The sequence below is a fragment of the Alosa alosa genome, chromosome 21 (assembly GCF_017589495.1).
Source record: "Alosa alosa isolate M-15738 ecotype Scorff River chromosome 21, AALO_Geno_1.1, whole genome shotgun sequence".
NCBI classification, from domain to species: Eukaryota; Metazoa; Chordata; class Actinopteri; order Clupeiformes; family Clupeidae; genus Alosa; species Alosa alosa.
Window position 1 is genome coordinate 16,809,368 of NC_063209.1, and position 23,487 is coordinate 16,832,854.

Genomic DNA, 23,487 nt, shown 5'->3' on the forward strand with positions numbered 1-23,487 from the left:
GCCGACGGGACAGCAGAGGCAGATAGTGAAGTGTAACCTGCAGAGTAACATAGTCAAATGTGCTGTGTTGATAATGGTGCCGCAGGCTCGGCGCGCCCCTGATAAGATAGAGCTGTGCCGCGCCGTATCGGCCTGTAAAAGCACAGTTTAGCCTCTTCCCAGGGCCCTGACGTCTGACCAGCACGGCCCTATCGCTGAGGTGACATACTGGTGGCTTAATGTCGCACACACACACACATTCTAACATGGACGTACACACACACACACACACACACACACACACACTCTAACATGGATGTAGACACACACACACACGTACACACACAAACACATTCACTCACACACACAAACTCATACAACAATTTTAAAAGGCAACAGCAAATACGAATGCACACATAGACACACACACACACACACACACACAGACATTCAACATGTTCAGCTGGCAAATACAGCACACACACATTCATCTCCCAGGCGGCATTTTTGGCTGGCAAACAGACATCTACGCCACTGAGTACAAACTCTGTCTCTTCCCTTAAAAGGTGCTGGCTGGCAGTGTGTGTTAGTGTCCAAGCCCAACATGGCCGTCTGACAGGACTTTTCACAGATTCAGATTCAGCTCCAGCGCCACTCTGCTCTCTTGTGGGCTTTCACTCCTGTCATGTGTCTGTGCGCTGCCCAGTCACCACGCCAACTGGACCAACCTTGGGTTGTCAAGTTTAAGTTTGAACGGTGTGTTTGATGAGTGTGTCTGAGAGACTCACTGTCTCCCCGTTTCTCTCATTTTTTACTCTCCCCCACACACAGAAACACACACATAAACACTCATACAAACACACCACACACACACACACACACACACACACACACACTGTCTCTTGTTCCCTTCAAATCAAGAGGCTGAAATGCTTCTTCTCCAACATTGCCCAAAACAATAACACAATCCGCATTAAACATAACAAAGGGATTAGGGAACACCCAGAAATCATGTCAATATGTTTCTGTATATAGACACACACTTTCTATTTCCCTGCCTTTTGGATATAGTAAGTAGCTTTAGTAAATAAATTAGTAACATTATAATAGTTGAACACAGACTTTAAATGTGGAGCCTTTTGATTTCACCACATAGTTGTCATGGATGTCATGGTGGAGGTGACGTGACGTGGTGTGTGTGTCAGTGCCACGTAAAGACTCACGGCCCCACACAAGGCGTATAAGCACAGCACAGCACACACACACACACACACACACACACAGAGGCGTATGAGCACAGCACAGTACATCCCCGTTTATTTACACGTTCCCACAGGAGAGCCTTTTTAACAGGCATATTTATTTTCATGTTGACAATGCCAAGTCCAAGTACAACCCTTTGACAGGAAGACGGGAAGCCGGGCGGCGTGTGGCCACGTCTTTTTAAAGTGTGTGTGTGTGTCTGTGTCTGTGGATGAGAGACGTGTCCTCCTGGACGGTTCTCTCACACTCCGTCGAGGTCACTCATCCTCCTCCAGGCTAGATCACAGAATATACCTTTTGTTCTCAAACACTTTTTAAATCTATTTTTTTTATAGTGTTCGGCCTGTGGAGACATTGGGGATATCTGCAGAATGAGCTTTACTGTCTCTCTAAATTCACTTACAATTCTGCTTGAGTAAAGGCTGCTATGTTTGTCATCGTTATAAATCTAATTAGGGTTACTTTGGAGAAAATATGTGTGTTTGTGAGGAAATGGATAGTCCTCACTGAATGAACTATACTGTCTCTCTGAATTCATTTACAATTCTGCTTGAGTGTAGGCTGCTACGTTTGTCATCATTTGAAATCTAATTAGGGGTTTCTGTTGAGAAAATATGTGTGTTCAAATTAAGGAATTGGATAGTCTACCCACAGGCTATCTACAAATGCTTAGACTATCAACACATTATCTGTTGACACTCTGGCAACAACAATTTACAGTTAAGGTTAAAGGTAGAGATTGGATTTGGTTAAGTCAAGTCAAGTCAAGTCAGATTTATTTTTAAAGCGCATTTAACATGCACATAGTGCAACCCAAAGCGCTCCACAAACAAGACACATAACAACAAGACAAATGATGCCGGATGGAGCGGCGTAGTCGCCAGCGTACCCATGACATCAAGACATGACAAATACATTTATGTTATGTTAAGGAGATGTTTGGTGTATGAATGTGATGGTTTGGTTGGCGTGGTAACGGGAAACCTAGGCTACTAGAGCTAATGGAGAACTGGCTCCTAAAAAGTAATGGGGGGAGGAAAACTCTAATGATGTTGATGAAAAGGTTACCACGGCACCACGCACACCATTCACTACTACATATTTCCAGAGGCGGACGAAGTACACAATTCCTTTACTTAAGTGAAAGTATAGATACACCTAGTTAAATATTACTCCAATACAAATGAAAGTTGCTAAGGCAGATTTTTATTTTTAAAAGTTGAAGTACAGAAGTTACTTGCTTTGAAAAATACTTAAGTATTCAAAAGTACAAGTATTTGTCCTTTTTTAATGCATTGTAATGTAATGTTTATTTGGTGGGACCAAATTTGGTCAGTCATAGGACTTGAACATAGGCCTACCTTTAGTTTCTTACAACAAAACCCTTTTACCTATTTTCATAACTATGCAACTGTCCCAATGGATGCAATAATATAATTTAAATCATTATTCATTCTCTGTTCACAAATCTGAAACATTTTCACTGCTGAATACAAAACCAGATAACTTATTCAAAACTCTGAAAAACTAAGGCATGCATGGGACATCACTAGATAGGCTTTTAGGATCATTACCAGTTGAACAACTAAAAATGAGTTGTCTGCAACAGGGCTTCGAACAGCAACATTTTTATGTCCTGCAATAGGCCTAAGTAAATGATACTTTAGTTTCTGAAAATAACCAGACTCATTTTAACGGTGGAGGTGGTCTACAAGTTTAGCCCACGGCGATTTTAAAAGAAGGGAGATAAGGCTGAAAACCAGAGCAGTGATATGAAAACCTTAATGGTGATTTATGAAATTCTACGTGTAGCCCACGCATGAGAGGCTACGGCTTTTGGTGGTCGCAAACCTCATTTTATCCAACAGGTCTGTCGTACGTGACGTTTGCTGGTCATTAATATGTAGGTAGGTATTAACATATTCAGCAGTTTGAGTAGCAGGCTGTTCTGCAGCGTTCCATGCGAGTGAGCAAGAAAAGAAAGCTTAGGGTAGTATCGCGGCTGGTGGAGGAACCAGGGGAGGAAACGTGAAGAATGGCTAGAAACTGACCGTGTTTTTGTCCAGGAAACAAATCCGAGAAGCGGGGGGAAGACTCCAAAAAAAAAAATACTGCAACAACGGACGTGGTCTGAAGCGCTGCGTGAACATTGACTTGGCTGGGATCTTGGATAGCCCAACGTCTGAAGTCCGAGTTTAATGGGACAGAGAAAACGGAAAAAACGTTAGGTGTTTATTTGTTTTCGGTGGTGACTTAGTGTGTGTGGAGCTTGCTGTCCACGCCGCATGAATCTCGACAGGAGCAATTTCGCCTTCTACCTTTTGTTGCTAGAAGAACGCAAGGCAAACATAGACAAACATGTTCATTTTGAGTGTGAGACCAAAACGGAAAGAGAAATTTTGTATTTGCACGATTTATTCACTAGTCCACTAATTGATCAGATTTGTTGTTCCAGTCGTTGCCGACAGCGAGAAGACGAATGAGGCCGATATTGTCTTCATTTTAAGAGAAGCAATCAAACAACCATTGATTTGAATAGCCTACATTGGCCGTTTGAGCTCTCCCTTATTTTAAAACATGAAAATTCACTTGTCGGTCATGCGGATATTACTACTCTTTGGATGGTGTTTCTTACAACATGGAATCACCGGCGAAGGGCAATCGACTCCGGCGACATGCTCGCCACTCTGCCGCTGCGAGGACGGAGGGGCGGACTGCTCGGGACGGGGACTGACCGCAGTGCCCACCGGCCTAAGCGCTTTTACCTATTACCTGTAAGTACCCTCACCCATTACCTTTACAAACCTTACCACCTTGAAGTATTTTCTAGAGCAGGGTCGTGTCGTAACACCAGCATGGCGGTTGAGAACTAGTGTATGATCCGCCAGGTCGGTCGGTTGGCTGTCATGACTTGAAAACTTTCAGCTTACGCGCTGAGTTGCACACAGGGTAGAGTTTTCAAACAAGGTAAACCACCGCACAATGGCTACATTGTTATTAATCGTTCGGTGTTTGGAGATCATTTGGGATTAACTAGAAGAACGAACTAGAGAGAACGGAAGAAAAGAGTGAAAAATACACGAAAGGTAAAAAAAAAGAGTCGGGGTAACCGAGAGCTGTGAAGCATGTGGTAGACAATCACTCACTCTCTTATAATGAAATACATAACTTCTGTGCAACATTGTTTTTATGAGTTTGAAATATTATACATGCACACTGCACAGACTACTACAGAGTGTTTTCCCAAGAGGGAGCAACACGTCCTCCTGTTTATATCTGTGCCGTAGGAAGGCAGTTGGTATGTTGAATACCCAGCGCACAAATATTTGACACACAAATAGCAGATTTATGGATAATCTAGACTACTCAACATGGACACAACAATGCCATCGTTATTATTGCTCTCCTTGCTACCCTTTCCTGTCAAAATTACAGTTAACTTGGTGCGTCATGGTGTGCAAGTGGATAAAAACTTAGATTGGCTTTCTGCTGAATAAATAAATAAAAAAAAAAATTCCGCCTTTAGTCTGTCTTTTAGAAGACTGAAAGGAGTTTGTTATCAATATCAACTGAAATTGGTGATAAAGTTGTGCTATAGGCCAGTAGACAACAACAGCAGGCTGGTCACTGCTGAAATGCCAGGCTGATAACCTTGGGGAGTGTTGGGGTAGGTTTGAAATTGAACATTGAAACAAGTTGTGCCGGAAGAAACGGCACACAACCAGAGTTTGTGTAAGGAGAGAAATGTAACAACTGGAATGGAAAAGGTTTTTCTGAGAGTCACAAGCGTCGGAGGACAGGGCGTTCTCTGATGAAAGCTTCCTTATCTAATGTGAGGCACTGATATTGATATGGCCATGAGGCCGCCTCAGACCACCATGGATCGGACACTTCTCCTGTTCCTCCTCCTGCTCCACCTCCTCCTGCTCCACCTCCTCCTGCTTTATTCTCCTCTTCCTCTCCCTGACATCTGAGGACCATTGTAAATTCTGATGTTTACCTCTCCTCCTTCCTGTCTCTTCCTTCCTACACCTCTATTCTCCTCTTCTTCTCCTCCTCCCCCTCCTTTTCTATTCTTGTCCTCCTCCTTCTCCTCCTCGTCCTCCCTGTGTCAGGTCTGCAGTAAGCTGATCTCTCGTACACAGGGGAAGCTCTGACAGGTTGGAGGGGTGCGGAGGAGTTTATTGTAGGGGATCCCACTCTGTGACCGGTGACCATAGAAACCATCTAACATAATAGCTCTGCTTACGCCACAAACGGAAGTCCTACAAGCCCATCAAACACAGCAGCCTTGCTTACTTGGCACATCACCAAGTACATCACCGACGGTGTTGATCTAGTGTTGCGTCTTCCCATTTTCTTTTCTTTTCGTTTTGTTTCTTCTTTCTTTTCTTTTTGTTTTTCTTTTCTTTTCCTGTGTGTGCACCCCCTTTTGTTTCTGTTCTCGTTCCGTTGTTCCAGTGAGGTGTGTTTTGATTGCGGTGCATGAAAACTATGCCATGGCAGAACCCCCAGATCCGCAGCCAGCTGAGAGGCACTGACCTGGCCTGGACACCCTGCTCACAGCCCTGCTCAGCACACCTCTGCTCTGCTCTGCTCTTCTGCACTGGGGAGTGTGGACTGACCTGTGTTGTCCTGTGCTGTGCTGTGCTGCACTGCATGGTGCTCTAAAGGACTGTGATATGCAGTGCTGTGCTGTGTTGTAAAGTACTGTAAAAAGTGCTGTGACGTGGAGTGGAGTGGAGTGCTGTGCTTTGATTTGTTGTATAGTGCTGTGATGTGACGTAAGAGTGCTGTGTTGTGTTGTGCTCTGCTGTGCTGTGCTGTCACACACCCGCCACACCCCCTGTGCACCCCCGACCCTGGCTGGCTGTGCTGCCAGACACGCATCTCACATCTCGAAATATCTCCGCCAGGCGACAGGCGTGAAACCCAACGCCCCACAGGCCAGTCTGGAGAAGTGATAAGGCCCCAAATAAAGCTGCTGTGTTAACACTCTGTCTGGCTGCTCGCCTGCTTGCCACGCCGCCTCCAGCACCAAACCACACCACACCACACCACACCATGGCTGGTGGCCATCTTGGCTTATCAATGCCTGTCTGTCACCAGCAAACCCATTCGTCTCCTACTTGGCCTCCTGCTCAGGTGGAGAAGGGTGGTGTGGTTTTGTTTGTTTGTTTGTTGTCCTTCAGAATCTTGTCCTTTAGAATCTTGTTGCTGACTGTTGAACTCTCCGTGGCTGTGTGCTTCGTGGGGCCTATGCGGTGCGCGCAGCCGTCTTTCAAACAGCTCTCTCTCTCCCTGGTGTTTTACAAGTCATTCCTTGGCCAGGCGAGCACATTCTTTCAGCTGCAGTGCTTTCTGGCACGAGCCTGACGCCTAAAGTTAAAGGATACGAGAAATTTAAAAAAAAAAATGTCTCGAATGTGGCCGCCGACTGCTGCAGATAGGAGTCTGATCTCGAACGTCACGTACGGGCAGGAGGAGACACTCAGTCTGTTGGAGCCTAGTAAAGTATCCATTGGGTCATTCTGTAAATGCTGTTGCTGACACACACACACACACACACACACACACACACACACACACACAATGTGCATTATCAGGGGACCATTCCTGCTGGACCCATTACAGTTGATTGATGTTTTTTTCAGGAGGCCTGTATGCTTTATCACATTGTATTTTCTAAATTAGCTGGACAGGCCTGTCCTCAAATCCTCCATGACTACCGTCGCCACAGTGTCTGTCCCCATCGAGGGAGAGGGTGAATGTGTGTGTGTGTGTGTGTGTGTGTGTGTGCTAGAGATCAGGTTGATCATTACTTATTGTGCTTTAGATAGTGTCAGAGCGACTGCAGGTTTAGAGGAGTTTGCATGGTTCAACAGGATGTTGCGCAAGGCTTCAGGTTAATCATCCACCACACAGCCATCCGCGCTTAAGGTGTTAGCCTTCTATTGAGCGCAAGCCCAGGGTCTCCGACACACACACACACACACACACACACACATATACACACACACACGCGCGCCTCTCAAAATGAGCCATCATAAAACGCTGACCTTAGAAGTGTGTGTGTGTGTGTGTGTGTGTGTGGACACAGGCACAGTGTTTTGAGTCCTTGCAATTTTTGACACTCATGCTCCTAAACAGTTAAAGGGAGCTGTTGTTTTGGTTGTTGGTTTAGTGTTTTTAATTTCCGTGGGTTTGGACCGCCAGAAACGGCAGTCAATCATGTATGTGCTTGTTGGTTTTCCGCTACTGGGATATCGGCAGACTGATATGTTGACTTTTCAGTAGGCTATTAAATCTCAAGCTCTGTCTCTTGCCCCAACCTGTGCACAACTCTGAATTATGTATGGTGTGCTAGAAAGTGGAATCTACACAGGGTGCTGGGAGCTATGAATCGTTAGAGTGGTTTGTGTGTGTGTGTGTGTGTGTGTGTGTGTGTGTGTGTGTGTGTGTGTGTGTGTGTGTGTTTTGGAGAGATAAACAAATAAAACCAAACTTTCTAGCTCTCGTACCAGTGCATGTCACTGTGGAAGTGATCAGAGACATGAATCTGTCTCCCCTTGACTTGATAAATACTCCAAGTATGGAAAAAGGGTGTTCCAGATCCATGAGTGATCTTGGAATCTAATGGAATGGAAGGGATGTTCCAGAACATTCTAGAACTTTCCATCTGCAGTTTGGAATATGTTTGGAGAGAGCCTAGTTCTGAGAACTGTGTGCATAGTCCTCATGGTTTTACTGCTGAACTGCGTTTGCCCTTTAAAAAGACAATTACCAGTTTGTAGAACATTTTTTTCTCAAAGAAGTGCCATAGATAGTCCTTTTAACAAAGCTAATCCTATAATATAATTGCTGTCTTTACCTCCTTGCCGGCACATTATATATTTGACTGAGAAGGATTCTGCCCACACATTTTTTAAGTTTCCTTATTTTCAAGCTGAAGCCAGATTCAGTGATTACGACCAGTGTGTGTGTGTGGTGCAGCCGGTTCTTGCTGGGTCTATTCAGTATTATTCATTATTCACTGTTCAGCTCTGAGAACCAGTAATTGGGGAACAGCTGGAGGGATTCCCATGGTGCATTGCTCTCAGATACCCAGATCAGTGGTCAGTGTGTCCCTCTCGGCCTCCTGTACTTCTCATTGCCCTTCTGTCCATCAACTACTGGCCCATTCTGTCCATTCCTGTGTCTGTCTGACTGCCCGCTACATGCCAGCAACCTCCTTAGACCTGCCCAACACACAGACAGTCAGAACACACAGACAGTACACATACAGTGTATATATATATATATATATATATATATATATATATATATATATATATATATATATATATATATATATATATATATATATATAGACACACACACACACACACACACACACACACACACACACACACTGTACACACAAAACCACTTCCGTGGCCCTCGACCTAGACAGGCGGGCGGGTGCGGTGAGCACTGCAGGGTAATGCAAATGGGGTTGCCATGGCTTCCACGCTCAGTGGTGCGGAACCTCCCGCTCTTCCCTGCCTGGCCATGGAGTCTCTCCACACAGGTGTGTTGCGTCACGGCGGCCCTTTGTGTGTGTGTGTGTGTATGTGTTGTATTGCGGTTGCCTTTTGTGAGCGTTTGTGTGTGTTGCATCACGGCGGCCCTTTGTAAGGCTACGGAGGGAAAATAAATGTCTATCCGCTCGACGCTCAAATAAACTGTGACTTCATTCTTCATTCAGCCGTGCGTACGAGGGCAAGTAGCATTCAGGTGTGCACATCCGTGAATGTTGGTGATTATCCCAACTGAAATAAAGCCAGGCGACTCACACAAGTTTGTCCATGTATCTTGCAGGACACACACAATCAATAAAGTAGGTCACACATGAAGCCCGCTCGTACTCCATGTGCGTACATGCCTATGCGCTCGACACTCAAATAAACTGTGACTTCATTCTTCATTCAGCTGTGCGTACGAGGGCACGTAGCATTCAGGTGTGCACATCCGTGGGCATGTAGGAGTGGGCATTTCTTTAGGCCCTAAAACTACCCATTCTAGTGAAAGGTTGTTGACGTTGGAGCTCAGATAGAGTTTAAGTCCACCTCTCTCTTACTTGCTTCAGAATCACTGTGTTGATTAGTCCGGAATGCTGCATGTCTCGTCTCGTAGCCACTGTATGGTTATGTCTCGTCTCATAGTCACTGTATGGTTATGTCTTGTCCCATAGTCTCATAGTCACTGTATGGTTATGTCTTGTCCCATAGTCTCATAGTCACTACTGTATATGGTTATGACTCGTCTCATAGCCACTAGTATATATGGTTATGTGTTGTCTCATAGCCACCATATGGTTGTTTCTCAAAAACCAGGTCAACGCAAAGATTATCAGTTTGTATGGATGCTGAAGCTCAGGCAAAGCAAGGACAATTAGCTGTCATAATTATTTTCTAATAAACGGCCGGGCCCATGCCTGAGTCCAGGCACAGTGCCTGCTAGCAAAAGCCCTGTATGCAGAATGGGAATGATATTGCAATCGCAGGCTGGACCTTGCGCAGACGGAGCGAGAGATGTTGCATTACAGCGTCTCATCAGGCAGTTTGGGTGATTGCCTGCAGTCGCTCTCCCACTACGGGTGCTGCTTGGCTGCATTTGCACTAATTTCAGTTCAGATGGAACGTTGTTTCGGTTCTCTCCCACTTCCCCTTCTAATCATGTGTTACTGTTCCTGGGAATGCTTGGCAATGCTTGGGAATGCTTGGGCACGAGACTTCCATGCATCATTTACATTGCCAGTAAAACAACTCGGAATTCCTGTCAACACTTTCTTCTATTGGATGTACACAGAGAAACTCCTTTGGGATGGAACATTTGTGTGTGTGTGTGTGTGTGTGTGTGTGTGTGTGTGTGCTTGCTTGCGTGCGGTGGGGTAGCCCACCTGACTGTGAAGTGTATAAAACACCTTTGTTTAAAAGGTTCTCTATACGTGTCTGTGTGTGTTTGGAGGTCATTGAGGTAAGTGATGATGCCTGTGTGTGTGTGTGTGTGTGAATAAGCACAGTGTGTGCTGGGGCGTGAGCCGTTATCAGTGAGATAATTCTGGGTGGAATCTGAGGTTGTGTTCCACTTGTGACTGCTGTTTATGGCGGGTGTATCTGAATACGACTGATCACTTATCAGTAGTCATGCTAATGCCTAGCAGGGCAGGACACGCACGCACGCACGCACCTATACACGTACATGCACACAATTTCACACAGATATGAACGCACACACAAGCACACGCACACGTATACACACACACCTATACACGTACATGCACACTAATGCGCACACAGACACACACACATACATATACAGTTTGTGGTAGTTTGTGTGCATGTACGTGTATATATACACGTACATGCACACAAACACACATATACATGCACCTGCACATGCACACACACGCACATATACACGTAAATGCACACAGTTGCACACACACAAGCACACATGCACGCACACACATACACATACATGCACACTAATGCACTCACGCACACACACAGACAGACAGACACACACACACACACACACACACACACACACACACATACAGATATATACATGTACATGCACACAAACACACACACGCACAGACACAGACATATACACATACATACACATAAACACACGCACACAGACACACATATACAGTTATATACACATACTGTACATGCACACCAACACACACGCACACAGACACACACACACAGACACACACATATACAGATATATACACATACATGCACACCAACACACACAGACACATACTGTACACACACAAAGACAGACACACACACACATATATACATGCACATTAACACACACATGCAGACAGACACACACGCACACAGACACACGCACACACATATACACATACAGTACAGTACATGCACATAAACGCACACAAACACACACTAATGCACACAGACACATACGCCACTCTTTCTCACTCTTTCTCTTACTCTCTCACAAACACTTTTGTCTTTTATGTATCAGATTACCATCACTCTGGTTCCCCCACAATTCACTTTTTCTTCTTTCACCAACTTTTTATTTCTCTCTCTCTCTTTCTCTCTCTTTAGCTTGGTCTCTCTATTTCCTCCTCCTCCTCCTCCTCCTCTCTCTCTCTTTCTATCTCTTTTTCCTCCTCCTCTCTCTCTCTATCTCTTTTTCCTCCTCCTCTCCTCTTTCTCTCTCTTTTTCCTCCTCCTCCTCTCTCTTTTCTATCTCTTTTTTTCCTCCTCCTCTCTCTCTTTCTATCTCTTCTATCTCTTTTCCTCCTCCTCCTCCTCCCTCTCTATCTCTTTTTCCTCCTCCTCTCTCTCTTTCTATCTCTTTTCCTCCTCCTCCTCTCTCTTTCTATCTCTTTCTCCTCCTCCTCCTCTCTCTTTCTATCTCTTTCTCCTCCTCCTCCTCTCTTTCTCTCTTTTTTTCCTCCTCCTCTCTCTTTCTTTCTCTTTTCTCCTCCTCCTCCTCTCTCTCTTTTATCTCTTTTTTCCTCCTCCTCCTCCTCTCTCTTTCTATCTCTTTTTCCTCCTCCTCCTCCTCCTCTCTCTATCTCTTTTCCTCCTCCTCCTCCTCCTCTCTCTCTTTCTATCTCTTTCTCCTCCTCCTCCTCTCTCTCTTTCTATCTCTTTTCCTCCTCCTCCTCCTCTCTCTATCTCTTTTTCCTCCTCCTCTCTCTATCTCTTTTTCCTCCTCCTCTCTCTCTTTCTATCTTTTTCCTCCTCCTCCTCCTCCTCCTCTCTCTCTTTCTATCTCTTTTCCTCCTCCTCCTCTCTATCTCTTTTTCCTCCTCCTCCTCCTCTCTCTTTCTATCTCTTTTTCCTCCTCCTCCTCCTCTCTCTCTTTCTATCTCTTTCTCCTCCTCCTCCTCCCTCTCTCTTTCTATCTCTTTTTCCTCCTCCTCCTCCTCTCTCTCTTTCTATCTCTTTCTCCTCCTCCTCCTCCTCTCTCTATCTCTTTTTCCTCCTCCTCTCACTCTTTCAACTTGTATCCGTTTGCCCTCTGCCTGTTTTCTCTCCCTCTCTTTTTAATTGTCAGAGGAAGGGTTATTATGGCTGGTGTGACACACACCAGCTGCCCAGAGAGAGGGAGAGAGAGCGAGAGAGAGAGGGAGGGAGGGAAAGGGAGAGAGAGAAGGCGACAGAGAGGGTAAGAGAGAGGCAGAGAGGCCCCCAGAAGGAGCTATTTAAATGACAATACTCTGCTTCAGCTATATATGTGTCAAAGGCCTTCGGGAAAGCACCCCCACCCGATATCAACCCCCCAGCACAAAGAGAGTTACCCCTCCCTCAACCCTCCACCCCCTCCCCCGCAGCTACCCCACCCCCCTGGGCAGCTCCACACACTCCCTGACCACCCCCACCCCCCCACCAGGATGGAAACCTCCTCGCGACATGTTACTCATAGAGTTAGCATGAGTCTCATAAGCCTCACTGTTAGTGCTTAGCTAAACTTAGCTTAGCTTCGTGTAGCTGAGGGGCCTGTATGTAGGCTGCCCAGGCCTCAATAATGGGACTGATTCAGTGTGTTTGGATGGGCTTTAGATTGGACTCCAGACTGGGCCCACTTATGACTTAGTGATTTGCAGTGATTGCAGAGTGGGCGTTTTTTTTTTTTTTTGTAGACTAATCTTTCCCTCTTACAAGTGTGACAGTGTGATGGGGATGACCTCATCCTGCACATTACCTGCGGTGCACACATGCACGCACAGACATACACACACACACACACACACACACACTCAATGATTTTCACTGCTCGCTGACTAAAGAGAGGGAAAAAGTAAAACAAAGTTTTTGTCGATGAAAACACTTCTGCTGTCTCCAGGAAAGCGGTGTCTTAGCACAATGATGACATCATGCACATATGAGCGCAACACTGGAAGGGTGTTACCCCCCCCCCCCCTCTCCCCCCTCTCTCTATCTCCCCCCTCTCTTTTTTTGTGTGTGTGTTTGTGTGTCCATTTGACGTGAAACCAGTGAAATTGACTCCTCCCAGCAAGATGAGGGGAAAGAGGGAGGCGGGGTCAAGCTTTTTAAGGGATTGAGTGAATGAATGTGCATGCAGTCAGTCTCTCTCTCTCTCTCTCTCTCTCTCTCTCTCTCTCTCTCTCTCTCTGTCTCTGTGTGTGTGTGTGTGTGTATGGAGCGGTGCAGCAGACAGTCGGACAGGATGCTGAGTAACACACAGCTGTTCACCTCTGGAGCTGTGCAGATTCCAAGCTTTTCAGGGAATTCTGTTTGTGTGTGTGTTCATCTGTAGGGCAGAGCTTTGTCCTGATGCTGTACTAAATCTGTGTGTGTGTGTCTCTGTCTGTCGCTCTCTCGCTCGCTCTCTCGCTCTCTCTCTCTCTCTCTATTCATCTCTAGAGCAGTGCCTTGTCCTGATTCTGTACTAGATCTGTGTGTGTGTGCTTCTCTCTCTCTCTCTCTCTTCCCCTCTCTCTCTCTCTCTGTGTGTGTGTGTGTGTGTGTGTGTGTGTGTGTGTGTGTGTTGCGCGCGTTCATCTCTACAGCAGTGCCTTGTCCTGATGCTGTACCTCTGACTGGGGCATGTTGGGGAAGCAGCTGGCCCAATTGAACTAGCCATGCAGACATACATAATCAACACATCCATAATTCACTCTTCATCTGTGTTAGTATACGGATGACAGTTGTGCAGCTGTTTGTTTACGATAGTGCCATAACACTTGACGTCTCCTTTTCTATGTATGTTTACACTTTGTGCATTTGTGTGTGAGGTAGAGTGTACACACACGGCAACCCTGGCCTTGCAGTAACGTTAGCGTAACTGCTGTGCTTCTAGTTAGCTTCAAAAGACTGATGCTATTTGCACAGAATTCTTGACTGGTAAAAGATTGACACACATCGTTAGAATTATAAGAATTATATTGAGTAGTTCTGATATATTGAGCTCTTAGAATTCCAAAGAGTTATACTGATAAGCGGAACAAACCTCTTTAGATATAAAATGCATACAACTACAAGAATCACCTCACCTTCTTAAGGTGTCACAGAAGAAGAATAATTATGTCAATAACACAATTTTGACATTTTAGAACTTTATAGTTCTAAGGGGACGACATGTTATTGCCATGTAGGTAAGGGGTTGGACTGTTTTGACTGCATTTCCATTGTGAGGTGAGTGGTGGGACTGTGACAGCATGACTGCGACTGTGCCTGTCTATATGGCAACACAAGGGTAGTATTTGGAAAAGTTTCCAAACTGGAACCAGTTTTAAAAAAAAAAAAGTGTGATTTAGGGCTCCTAAAATGATACTATTGTGTGCAGGGGTGCCTGTGGGAATGAAGGCTATGGTAAGCACACCCACCTAGACACACCTACAACCTTCTGTTTTCGTTGGTTAAACATTTAAACGTTGCAAAAACGTGTTATATCCATAATGAGTCTTGAGTCAGTTAGCTTAACATTGTGTGCTGATAACCAGCAACTATAGATAGTAAAAGAAAATAACAAGTAGGCTAGCCTAGCCTACAAATTCTGTAATGTTGTGTGCGTATGTGCGTATCGTCTCTCCTGCTCAAACGAAAGGTGTGCGCGTGCAGTTCTGTGTTAAGTTGATTTTGATAACGTGTTTACAAACTTTACTTTACAGAACATTGTAAATAGCCTACTGTCATGCAGTTAATGGGATACTGTGCAGAGTTGGGAAGTTATGGTCAATTTGGTGTGAATACACACACACAGGGGAAATTCTCTCTCGTTGTTGAGTAGCCTGATGGTACACAGAGTGCGTACAGCCGTACACCTGCAGGCGCACCTGATTGTGTAGACGAAAGGCCCAAAACAAAACAAAACCTTTGCATTTTGATCTCAAATATTGTTTTGATATAGTTTTCATAGTTTCCGTTGGGACAGGTCCGAAGATGCAGAGCTAGTGTGTGTGGTCCCCACCATTACTTGGCTGTGGTGTGTGTGTGTGTGTGTGTGTGTGTGTGTGTGTGTGTGTGGGTGTGAGATACAGGCATTGGCTGACCTACCAAGACAGTACCCGTCACAGACACACACACTGCTCACCCTAACTTTCTGCCATCTCTCCTGTCGATGTCCTCTCTCAAAGTCTCTCTCAAGTCTCTCTCACTGTGTGTGTATGTGTGTGTGTGTGTTTGTTTGTAGGTCAGTGAGGTAAATTATGATGACTTGGGAAACACACACACACACACTGACACACTAATGAGTGCACTGTTTTAAGGAGTAGAAGTGTGTTAGGAGTGGTAGGGCCCCTTAATTTACTGCCTTGCTGATGTCAAGTCAAGGCCAGCCAAAGTTTCAGTGTGCTCTCTCTCTCTCTCTCTCTCTCTCTCTCTCTCTCTCTCTCTCTCTCTGAAGGGACAGAGACAGGAAAGGGGAGAGAGAAAATGAGTGAAATGAAGGAGAAAAAGAAATATAGAGATGGAAGTGAAAAGGGTGTCCATGGGACTAATGATCCACTGCTCAAACTGTGTGTGTGTGTGTCTGTGTGTGAGTGTGAGAGAGAATATACTTACTGTGTGTGTGTGTGTGAGAGAGAGAGAGAATGTGTGTGTGAGAGAGAGATGTGTGTGTGTGTGTGTGTGTGTGTGTGTGTGTGTGTGTGTGTCTGTGTCCATCATTCTTTAACTTCTTTGCAGAGGCCAGAGCATGGTTAGTCATCTGTGCAGTGGGACAATCTTTAGCGTATACAGGAATGATTTCACACACACACACACACACAAACACTGTTAGTCTGTGTCCTGCTAAACGAATGCCTCTACTCAGCAGCAGATACCAAACGGCTCGCTCCCCTCACCCAGAGTGGAAATCTACTGGGCCTCCCGGCCTGGCTAACCGTCTTGACCATTCCAAGTTCGCGCTGACGCTTTAGACTTCCCTGGACCAGACGAGTGAACAATCCCTGTTTGAAGGGTGTGTGTTTGCCTCGTTGCCTGTTTCACGTTTGTTTGTTTTCCTGCGCGTGTAAGACTGCAATTACACTTGAGTGCACAATGTGTCCTCATTTTCTGCTTGTGTGTGTGTGTGTGTGTGTGATTGATTTCTTATAGGCCATGGTGAGAGTGTGTGTGTGTGTGTGTGTGTGTGTGTGTGTGTGTGTGTGTGGTCCACTGAGGTCATAGCTGAGGTGTAGCTGTTGAAAAATGAGTCATGCTTTGCAGAAAAATGCCTCTGTTTACCCAATGCCCACAAACAGAGTGTGTGTGTGTGTGTGTGTGTCTCTGTGTGTGTTACAGTGGTTGCTGTACATTTCCTCAGTGATTACTTGCTTGTTGTAGTCTCTGCTTGCTGGTTTAGTTGAAGAAACAAATGAGCCAGCCATGTATATACAGTATTTACGCACACGCAAGCAGAGCACCACACAGATGTGAACCAACCAGTAAAGCTTTTAAAGCTCCTTTTTAGCCTTCCTACTTTAGCTTACTGTACATATTAGGGTGACGCTTAAAAGGCTGCTGATGTGTGGATGCAATTCATAACGTTTTATACATAGGTAAAATAAAGGTTCGTACTTCTCCTTGGGACAAGCACTTTTCCATTTACATCGGGATTTTGCAAACATTCCGTGTCAGAGTCAATAAAATGAGCCCTTCAACGAAATTGACAAGCAGCTGTAAGTAGGCTAAGCATGCTAAATTCGACATCCAAATTAACGTTAGCTTTGAGATACTGCTTGATTGCATAACTTAACTTAGTAGGCTACATTGAAGAGACTAAACTATGTTGTGATAAGACCTTAGCAGAGTTAACTTCAATGCAGCAGTTTTGAACAAATTTGCGCAGCATGGTCACGATGCTAAGCGGATTTAATAGCAATTTAGCCAGACGTCTTCTATGCAATGCTTCTATGTGGCAACAACAATCATTCAGCAATCGTGAATACTTTTTTAAATGCGCATGCAGAGGAGGGGCAGCAGGCTACGAGAGAGAGCGGGGCGGGGTAAGGAAAGGCTGCGTGCGTAAAAAGCGCAGCTCAATGTCAATGCAAGGATTTGATCTTATATTTAATTTAAATTAAATTAAATTAAATTAAATTAAATTAAATTAAACATAGAATATTAATCTGTGACGGCCGATTTTGATTTCATGGCGCCCCGCCACAGATTAGTCAATGTATGGGAAACACTGTGGTTCATTTCCTTGTTGTCCTCTGCTGTTGTGCGTGTGTGTGTGTGTGTGTGTGTGTGTGTGTGTGTGTGTGTGTGTTGGTTCATTCCTATGTGGTCCTCTGCTTGTGTATGTGTGTGTTGGTTCATATCCTTGTGGTCCTCTGCTTGTGTATGTTTTTTGTGTGTGTGTGTGTGTGTGTGTGTGTGTGTGTTGGTTCATTCTAGGGATGCACGATATATCTGCGGCCGATATATTATTGGCCGATAAGTGAAACAAATTAAATATTATTATCGGTCCGATAACAGAATTCTGGCCGATAATTTGCGCCGATATTTTTTAAAGTCCTAATTTAGGCCTACGTAAGGTCCGTCTGGCTACACTGAGCTACTTGAGCTTGGTTGGCTATACTTTTTCCTTCATATAATGTCAGCGGTGTGAATGTATTTCACCACTCAACAAAATCTGTGGATATGCGTTCATTTGGGAATCTGTGCATCTCAAAATCGTCTCGTGAATGATCCGCCATTTAACCTCACCAGAGCGGAGCTCAGCCCTATCTAGAGCCGTCTTGTGCTGGTGTATTTGCACTTTACCGCGCTGTTCGGGGAAACAAATAAGCAAACTCGTTAGTGGGACGAGTACATAAGTAGGCCTAGTTCTAAGTTGTGTTTTAGTATTACGTTAGCTTGGGTTTTGTATTACTACCTAGAAATATGCTAACCATTCCTGCTTCAGTTCCAGACAGGTCATCATAATAAGTTATTAAAACCTTCGGGGCTAACCCCTTTCATTTCTGCTGCAGCAGGTTGTGCGCAACAGAGTAGACGGACATAAGATACAGTCTGAGGAGTTGCAGCTTTATTCAGTTACCCGCAGTTGAAACTAAACCTAAGTTTCCCTCACAAACTCTGATTTGGTCACTATACTGTAGCTTATTCCCAGCTGAGCCGTTTATGAGCGTTTAGTCCTAAATTAAAACGATTCATCCTCTCTAGCCACTCACTCGCAATTCGCTGACGTCAGGTTCACTTAAAGGAGCCACACATACTGTAGGGCTAGGCTACTGTTATGTTGTTGACTGCCGCACTATTGAGGACTATTATGAGTTCTGTCCATCATTTGGTGGTAGGTAAAATTACTGCAATAAAATTATGCTTATTAAATGCTTTCCCCAAATCACTTTTCACAAATTTAGAGTAATATTATCGGTTATCATATTGGTATCGGCCACAACAAACCAATAAATATCGGTTATCGTTATTTGCCCTAAAATTCCATATCGTTGCATCTCTAGTTCATTCCTATGTGTGTGTTTGTGTGTGTGTGTGTGTGTGTGTGTGTTCATTCATTCCTTCCTATGTGGTCCTCTACTGGTGTGTGTGTGTGCTCTACTGATTTGAGTGGTTTCCTGCAGGTCTTTGTGGTCTGCATGGTTTATATAGTCTTACTAGGTTGTCTGCTGTCTTGTGTGGTTGTGTGCTGTGTTTTGTAGTTCTGTAGGGTTTGGTGGTCTGTGTCTGTAGTTTTGTAAGGGTAGAGTGTTCAGTCTTTTTTGGTGGTCTGTTAGTTTCTATAGTTCTACTGTTAGACTGGGTAAACACAGCCTGATCTGCCGGCGATTTGATTTCGCCCGGCAGCTCAGGCTGGAAACCTCCAAATTTTCCATCCGTTACAAATCTGTGGGGACCAATCACAAACTGGCTTATCCACCTGGCGCACCCGGATCGTTGGTCTGATTGGTTGAAGGACTATCCAATTCCGTACAGAGTCATTTGAACTATGCCCGTTGATCACGCCTCTTGTGCAGTAAAAATTACAGAGCAGACTCCCCAGACTAATGTTCCATCTGAAAAGATTATGCTTGGTCTGGTGATAGCCAGGCTACTGGAGTGTCTGGTCGTGTGTGGTGGTCTGTTGGTTTTTGTAGTTTTGTAGTGCTGGTCGTGTGTGGTGGTCTGTTGGTTTCTGTAGTTTTGTAGTGCTAGTCATGTGTGGTGATTTGTTGGTTTGGGTTGTGCTGGAGTGTCTGGTCGTGTGTGGTGGTCTGTGGTCAGCGAGTCCGCCTCTGTGCTGCTCGAGTGAAGAAGCAGATGGCACAGACATGGATGGAGACAAGTGGAAAACCAGCCAAAGGTTCATAACGAGATATATATATATATATATATAGACACACACACACACACACACACACACACACACACACAAAGAGACTCTCGATCTCTCCATCAATCAAATGCACAGGACACATGGCACAGATTGCATGCACAATTACCAACATAGCCTGAGCTCCAAACCTGGGTGGCACAGCATGCGCACAAACATGCACACAGACATACAAATAAAACACACACTCTCACACATGACACACACTGAGTGGCAGACAGGTTAACACACACACACACACACACACACACACACACACACGGGAAGTTGTGGCAGCGCGGGGAGGAATGCTGAATAACTTCCCAGAAGACTCTGGGTTTGTTTGGGTTCGGCTCGCACACCCGTCTCAGCCACACTTCCGTCCCTCCAGATCTACCGAGAAAGAGAGAGAGAGACGAAAGAGAGAGATGGAGAGAGGAGAGAGAGTGAGAGAGAGACACGAAAAAGAGAGAGAGAGCTGGAAAAATGTGTTTAGAGGGAGAGGGAAAGAGATGAAGGGAGAAGGTGAGACAGGAGAGAAAATACATTGGTGTGTGTGTTTCAGGGAGAAAAGGGAGCAGGCAGCGCTTTGAAGTATTTGAAATATTTGGAAGTAAACCGTTACCGTGACGAAGGGAGTGATCTCATAAAAAGACAGCCATTGGCCGTTAGGCCTGAGGGGAAAAACCTGCACCACCAGCACTGCTCCCCACTCCTCCACAAGAGCCGGCCCTGATCTAGCCCTGACCTAGCCCTGATATGGCCCTGATCTAGCCCTGATCTAGCCCTGATCTAGCCCTGATCTAGCCCTGATCTAGCCCTGATCTAGCCCTCATCTAGCCCTGATCTAGCCCTCATCTAGCCCTGATATGGCCCTGATCTAGCCCTCATCTAGCCCTCATCTGGCTCTGATCTAGCCCTCATCTAGCCCTGATATGGCCCAGGTCTGGCCTGAATTTAGCATCTGGATGATAAACTAAGATCTTGATGACCCTGGTCGCTCTGTCAGACTTGTAGACGTGCACACACACACACACACACACACACACACACATATGCATACGTATGCATGTGCAACAGGTGAGGTCATTAACAACAGGCAGTTTCTTATTTCAGAGGCATTCGTTACTCTTCTTTCTTTTTTCTCTCTCTTTCTCTCTTTCTTTCCCTCCCCCTCTTTCTCCTCATCTGTTCGGTTGTTTCTTCTGTGGTGGGAACTGTGTGTAGAGACTAACCTCGTGTTTGTTTACGTACTCCAAAACATCCATGAAAACAAGCTATTTGCATAAAATTAATACATATCCAGGAATGCAAGAGCGTAGTGTGTGGGTGTTTTATATGGTTGTGTGTGTATGTGTGTGTTTGTGTGTGTGTGTGTGCGTGTGTGTGTACATTTGAGTGTGTGGCCCATGGAGATGTTTTATTGGCACATGTTGTGGGCAATGCCTGTCCTCTCTAGAGAGGGGGCGATTTGTGTTTGTGTGTGTGTGTTTGTGTCTGCGCTGGCTCGTCTGCGACACGGCTGTGTACATAAAGCTTTTTTGGCAGCAGAAACGGACTACTTCTGCCCGAGGAAAACAGGTGAGAGGACAGAGAGAGCGAAGCAAAGAGAGAGAGAGAAGATGGGGGGGGGGGTTAGGCAGGGAGGGAGGGAGGTAGAGAGAGAAGGAGAGAGGGAAAGCAAAATGAGGAAGAGGGAGAATCTGCACACTCTCAAACTATTCTAGAGCTAGTATTGTCTTTAGCGTTAGCCTTGTCCAGGTGTCCTCTGGCAGATAGAGTGGGGCGGAGACTAGCCCTGTGCTAGCGCAGCGCGGCGCTAACCACAAACCACAGGCTAATGGCTAAGTGTTAGCACTGCCCCCTGCCCCGGTCTGCCTGAAGGACGCTTTTGTTCTTAGCCAGTGGAGGAGAAAGGAGACGGCAGCTTCTCCCTTTCTCACACACACACACACACACACACACACAAAGGGCAGCCACTGAGGCCCAGTGTTTATCTCACCCTCTCTCCTCTTCACTTTCCTTTTTCTCAATTTCTGTGACTCCTTCTCACTTTCTTTTTCTCTTCTCCATGTCACTTTCTCTCTCTCACTCTCCCTCTCCTTCTCTAGCTCTCTCTCATTTTGCCTCTGACCAGCTTCTTTGCCTTTCTCTCCTTGCCTTTTACAAACACAACTCTTCTTTCTCTCTTTCGTCTCTCTCTCTCTCTCTCTCTCTCCTTCTCTCTCTCTCTCTCTCCTTCTCTCTCTCTCTCTTCTTCCCTTTTACTCTTATTCTAGCCATTCTCCCTTTCAGTCTGCCAGGCTTTCCTTGTCTATACAAGTTTTTGTTTCTGAGTTTGAGACTTGCTAGTTTAATGCAGCTCTCTCTCGCTCTCTCTCTCTCTTTGTTTGGGTGTGTGTGTGTGTGTGTGTTTGTATGTTCTGTAGCATTGTCCTCACACATGCATGCATTGCACACAGGTACAGACCCCCCACACACACACACAAACTCAAACTCCTTCACCCCAACACACACACTCTGCTCAGGTACATACCTACTTTTGTTTTGCTCCTTGAAAAGCCCCCCCCCTCCCCCTTTTCATGGAGCCAGTGTTTACTTAGACTCAGTGTTTGTGTTTGAGTTCACAGAGTAGGCACAGCTTAGACCCTCTACCTCGGTGTTCAGCGCTCCTACCTTACAAAGACTCCTGTGTGTGTGTGTGTGTGTGTGTGTGTGTGTGTGTCTGTGTGTGTGTCTGTGTGTGGTGTATTTGATGCTTACATGAGGGCACACTTGAATCTGTGTATGTACCACCATGTGAGTGTTTGTGTGTGTGTATATGGAAGCACATTTTTTGTGTTTGTTTGTGCGCGTGTGTGTGTGCGTGTGTGTGTGTGCGCGCGCGCGTGTGTGTGTGTGTGTGTGCCTTTAGTCATTATGTTTGTTTTCCCTGTTGTGTGTCCACTTTCTCCCCAGGAGATCTGGTGTCCATTCCCTTCAACTGCTTCCAGTCCACTAGAACAACAGCACACATTATAAGCCAATACAGTCCATGATCTAAGGGCCTGTCCACACGGAGACGCTTTTTAGGTTAAACGCAGAGGTTTTGCTTCGTCTTGGCCGAGCGTCCAAACGAATCCTGTAAACGCACTGCCCGAAACCGCACTTTCTTGAAACCTGGTCCCAGAGTGGAAAAATCTGAAACCGTAGCCCGTTTGAATTCGTTTAGACAGCGAAACCGCACATCCTGCTTGCGTATCGATGATGTCATCGCCACACCTCAGCTGCCCTGGAGTTGCACTTATTGTATTGCCTAACAATATTAGTTTTCATACAAGACATTACCTACGATTACACTCCGTGAAGATAAATATCACAACTGGTGCGCGCAGCCGATAGCTTATGACTTGGTGGACTGAACACTGTTTTTTCCGGTGTTTTTTATGCATTCTAGCTACTGTCAGTGACGCGAGAGAACTTAGTTATTAGGAAAAGTGCGGTGTAAGTTTAGGCTACATTAATTTGTGCGTAGTGCCAGTGTCATTCATTTATTTTACATGTCTTACAACATATATACATGCATTCACAGTCGAAAGTGAAATCAGATATAAGCATACAAAGACTTTTTTAGAACTCACGTTAAGCCGATGGTAGCACACTGAATGCAAATGCCGATTTGATGCAGGCAAAAGTACTGACTGTTACTAACGAAGGTTTTATAGCAATATTATGAATGTGGCGACAGAATAGCCTAGAACTTGGGTAAGCCTTGCGTTTAGTAGCCTAATTGCGGTGATAGCCAAAACTAATGTGAATCACGGACTATCCTACAACCAAAGAAAGTAAAGGTGATTAGTAGGCCTACCTGCGTTAGCCAAATAAAGGACAGGACTGCACCCTTCACAAACCGTAAAATAAAGTTTATTAGTTTTACAGTTGACTACAGTTGACAGTTCACCATCA

The 23,487-nt window shown here is 45.3% G+C and overlaps 1 protein-coding gene across 1 annotated transcript in view; it reads left to right on the plus strand.

Annotated features, from left to right (window-relative positions):
* Nucleotides 1–3,083: 3,083 nt before the first annotated feature.
* The window catches only part of lgr4 (leucine-rich repeat containing G protein-coupled receptor 4), a 75,556-nt gene continuing 55,152 nt past the window's right edge, over nt 3,084–23,487 (plus strand). Inside the window, exon 1 of the mRNA XM_048231380.1 lies at nt 3,084–4,016. Coding sequence (XP_048087337.1) covers nt 3,820–4,016 — 197 coding nt within the window. The 5' untranslated portion in view covers nt 3,084–3,819. The remainder of the gene's footprint in view (nt 4,017–23,487) is intronic.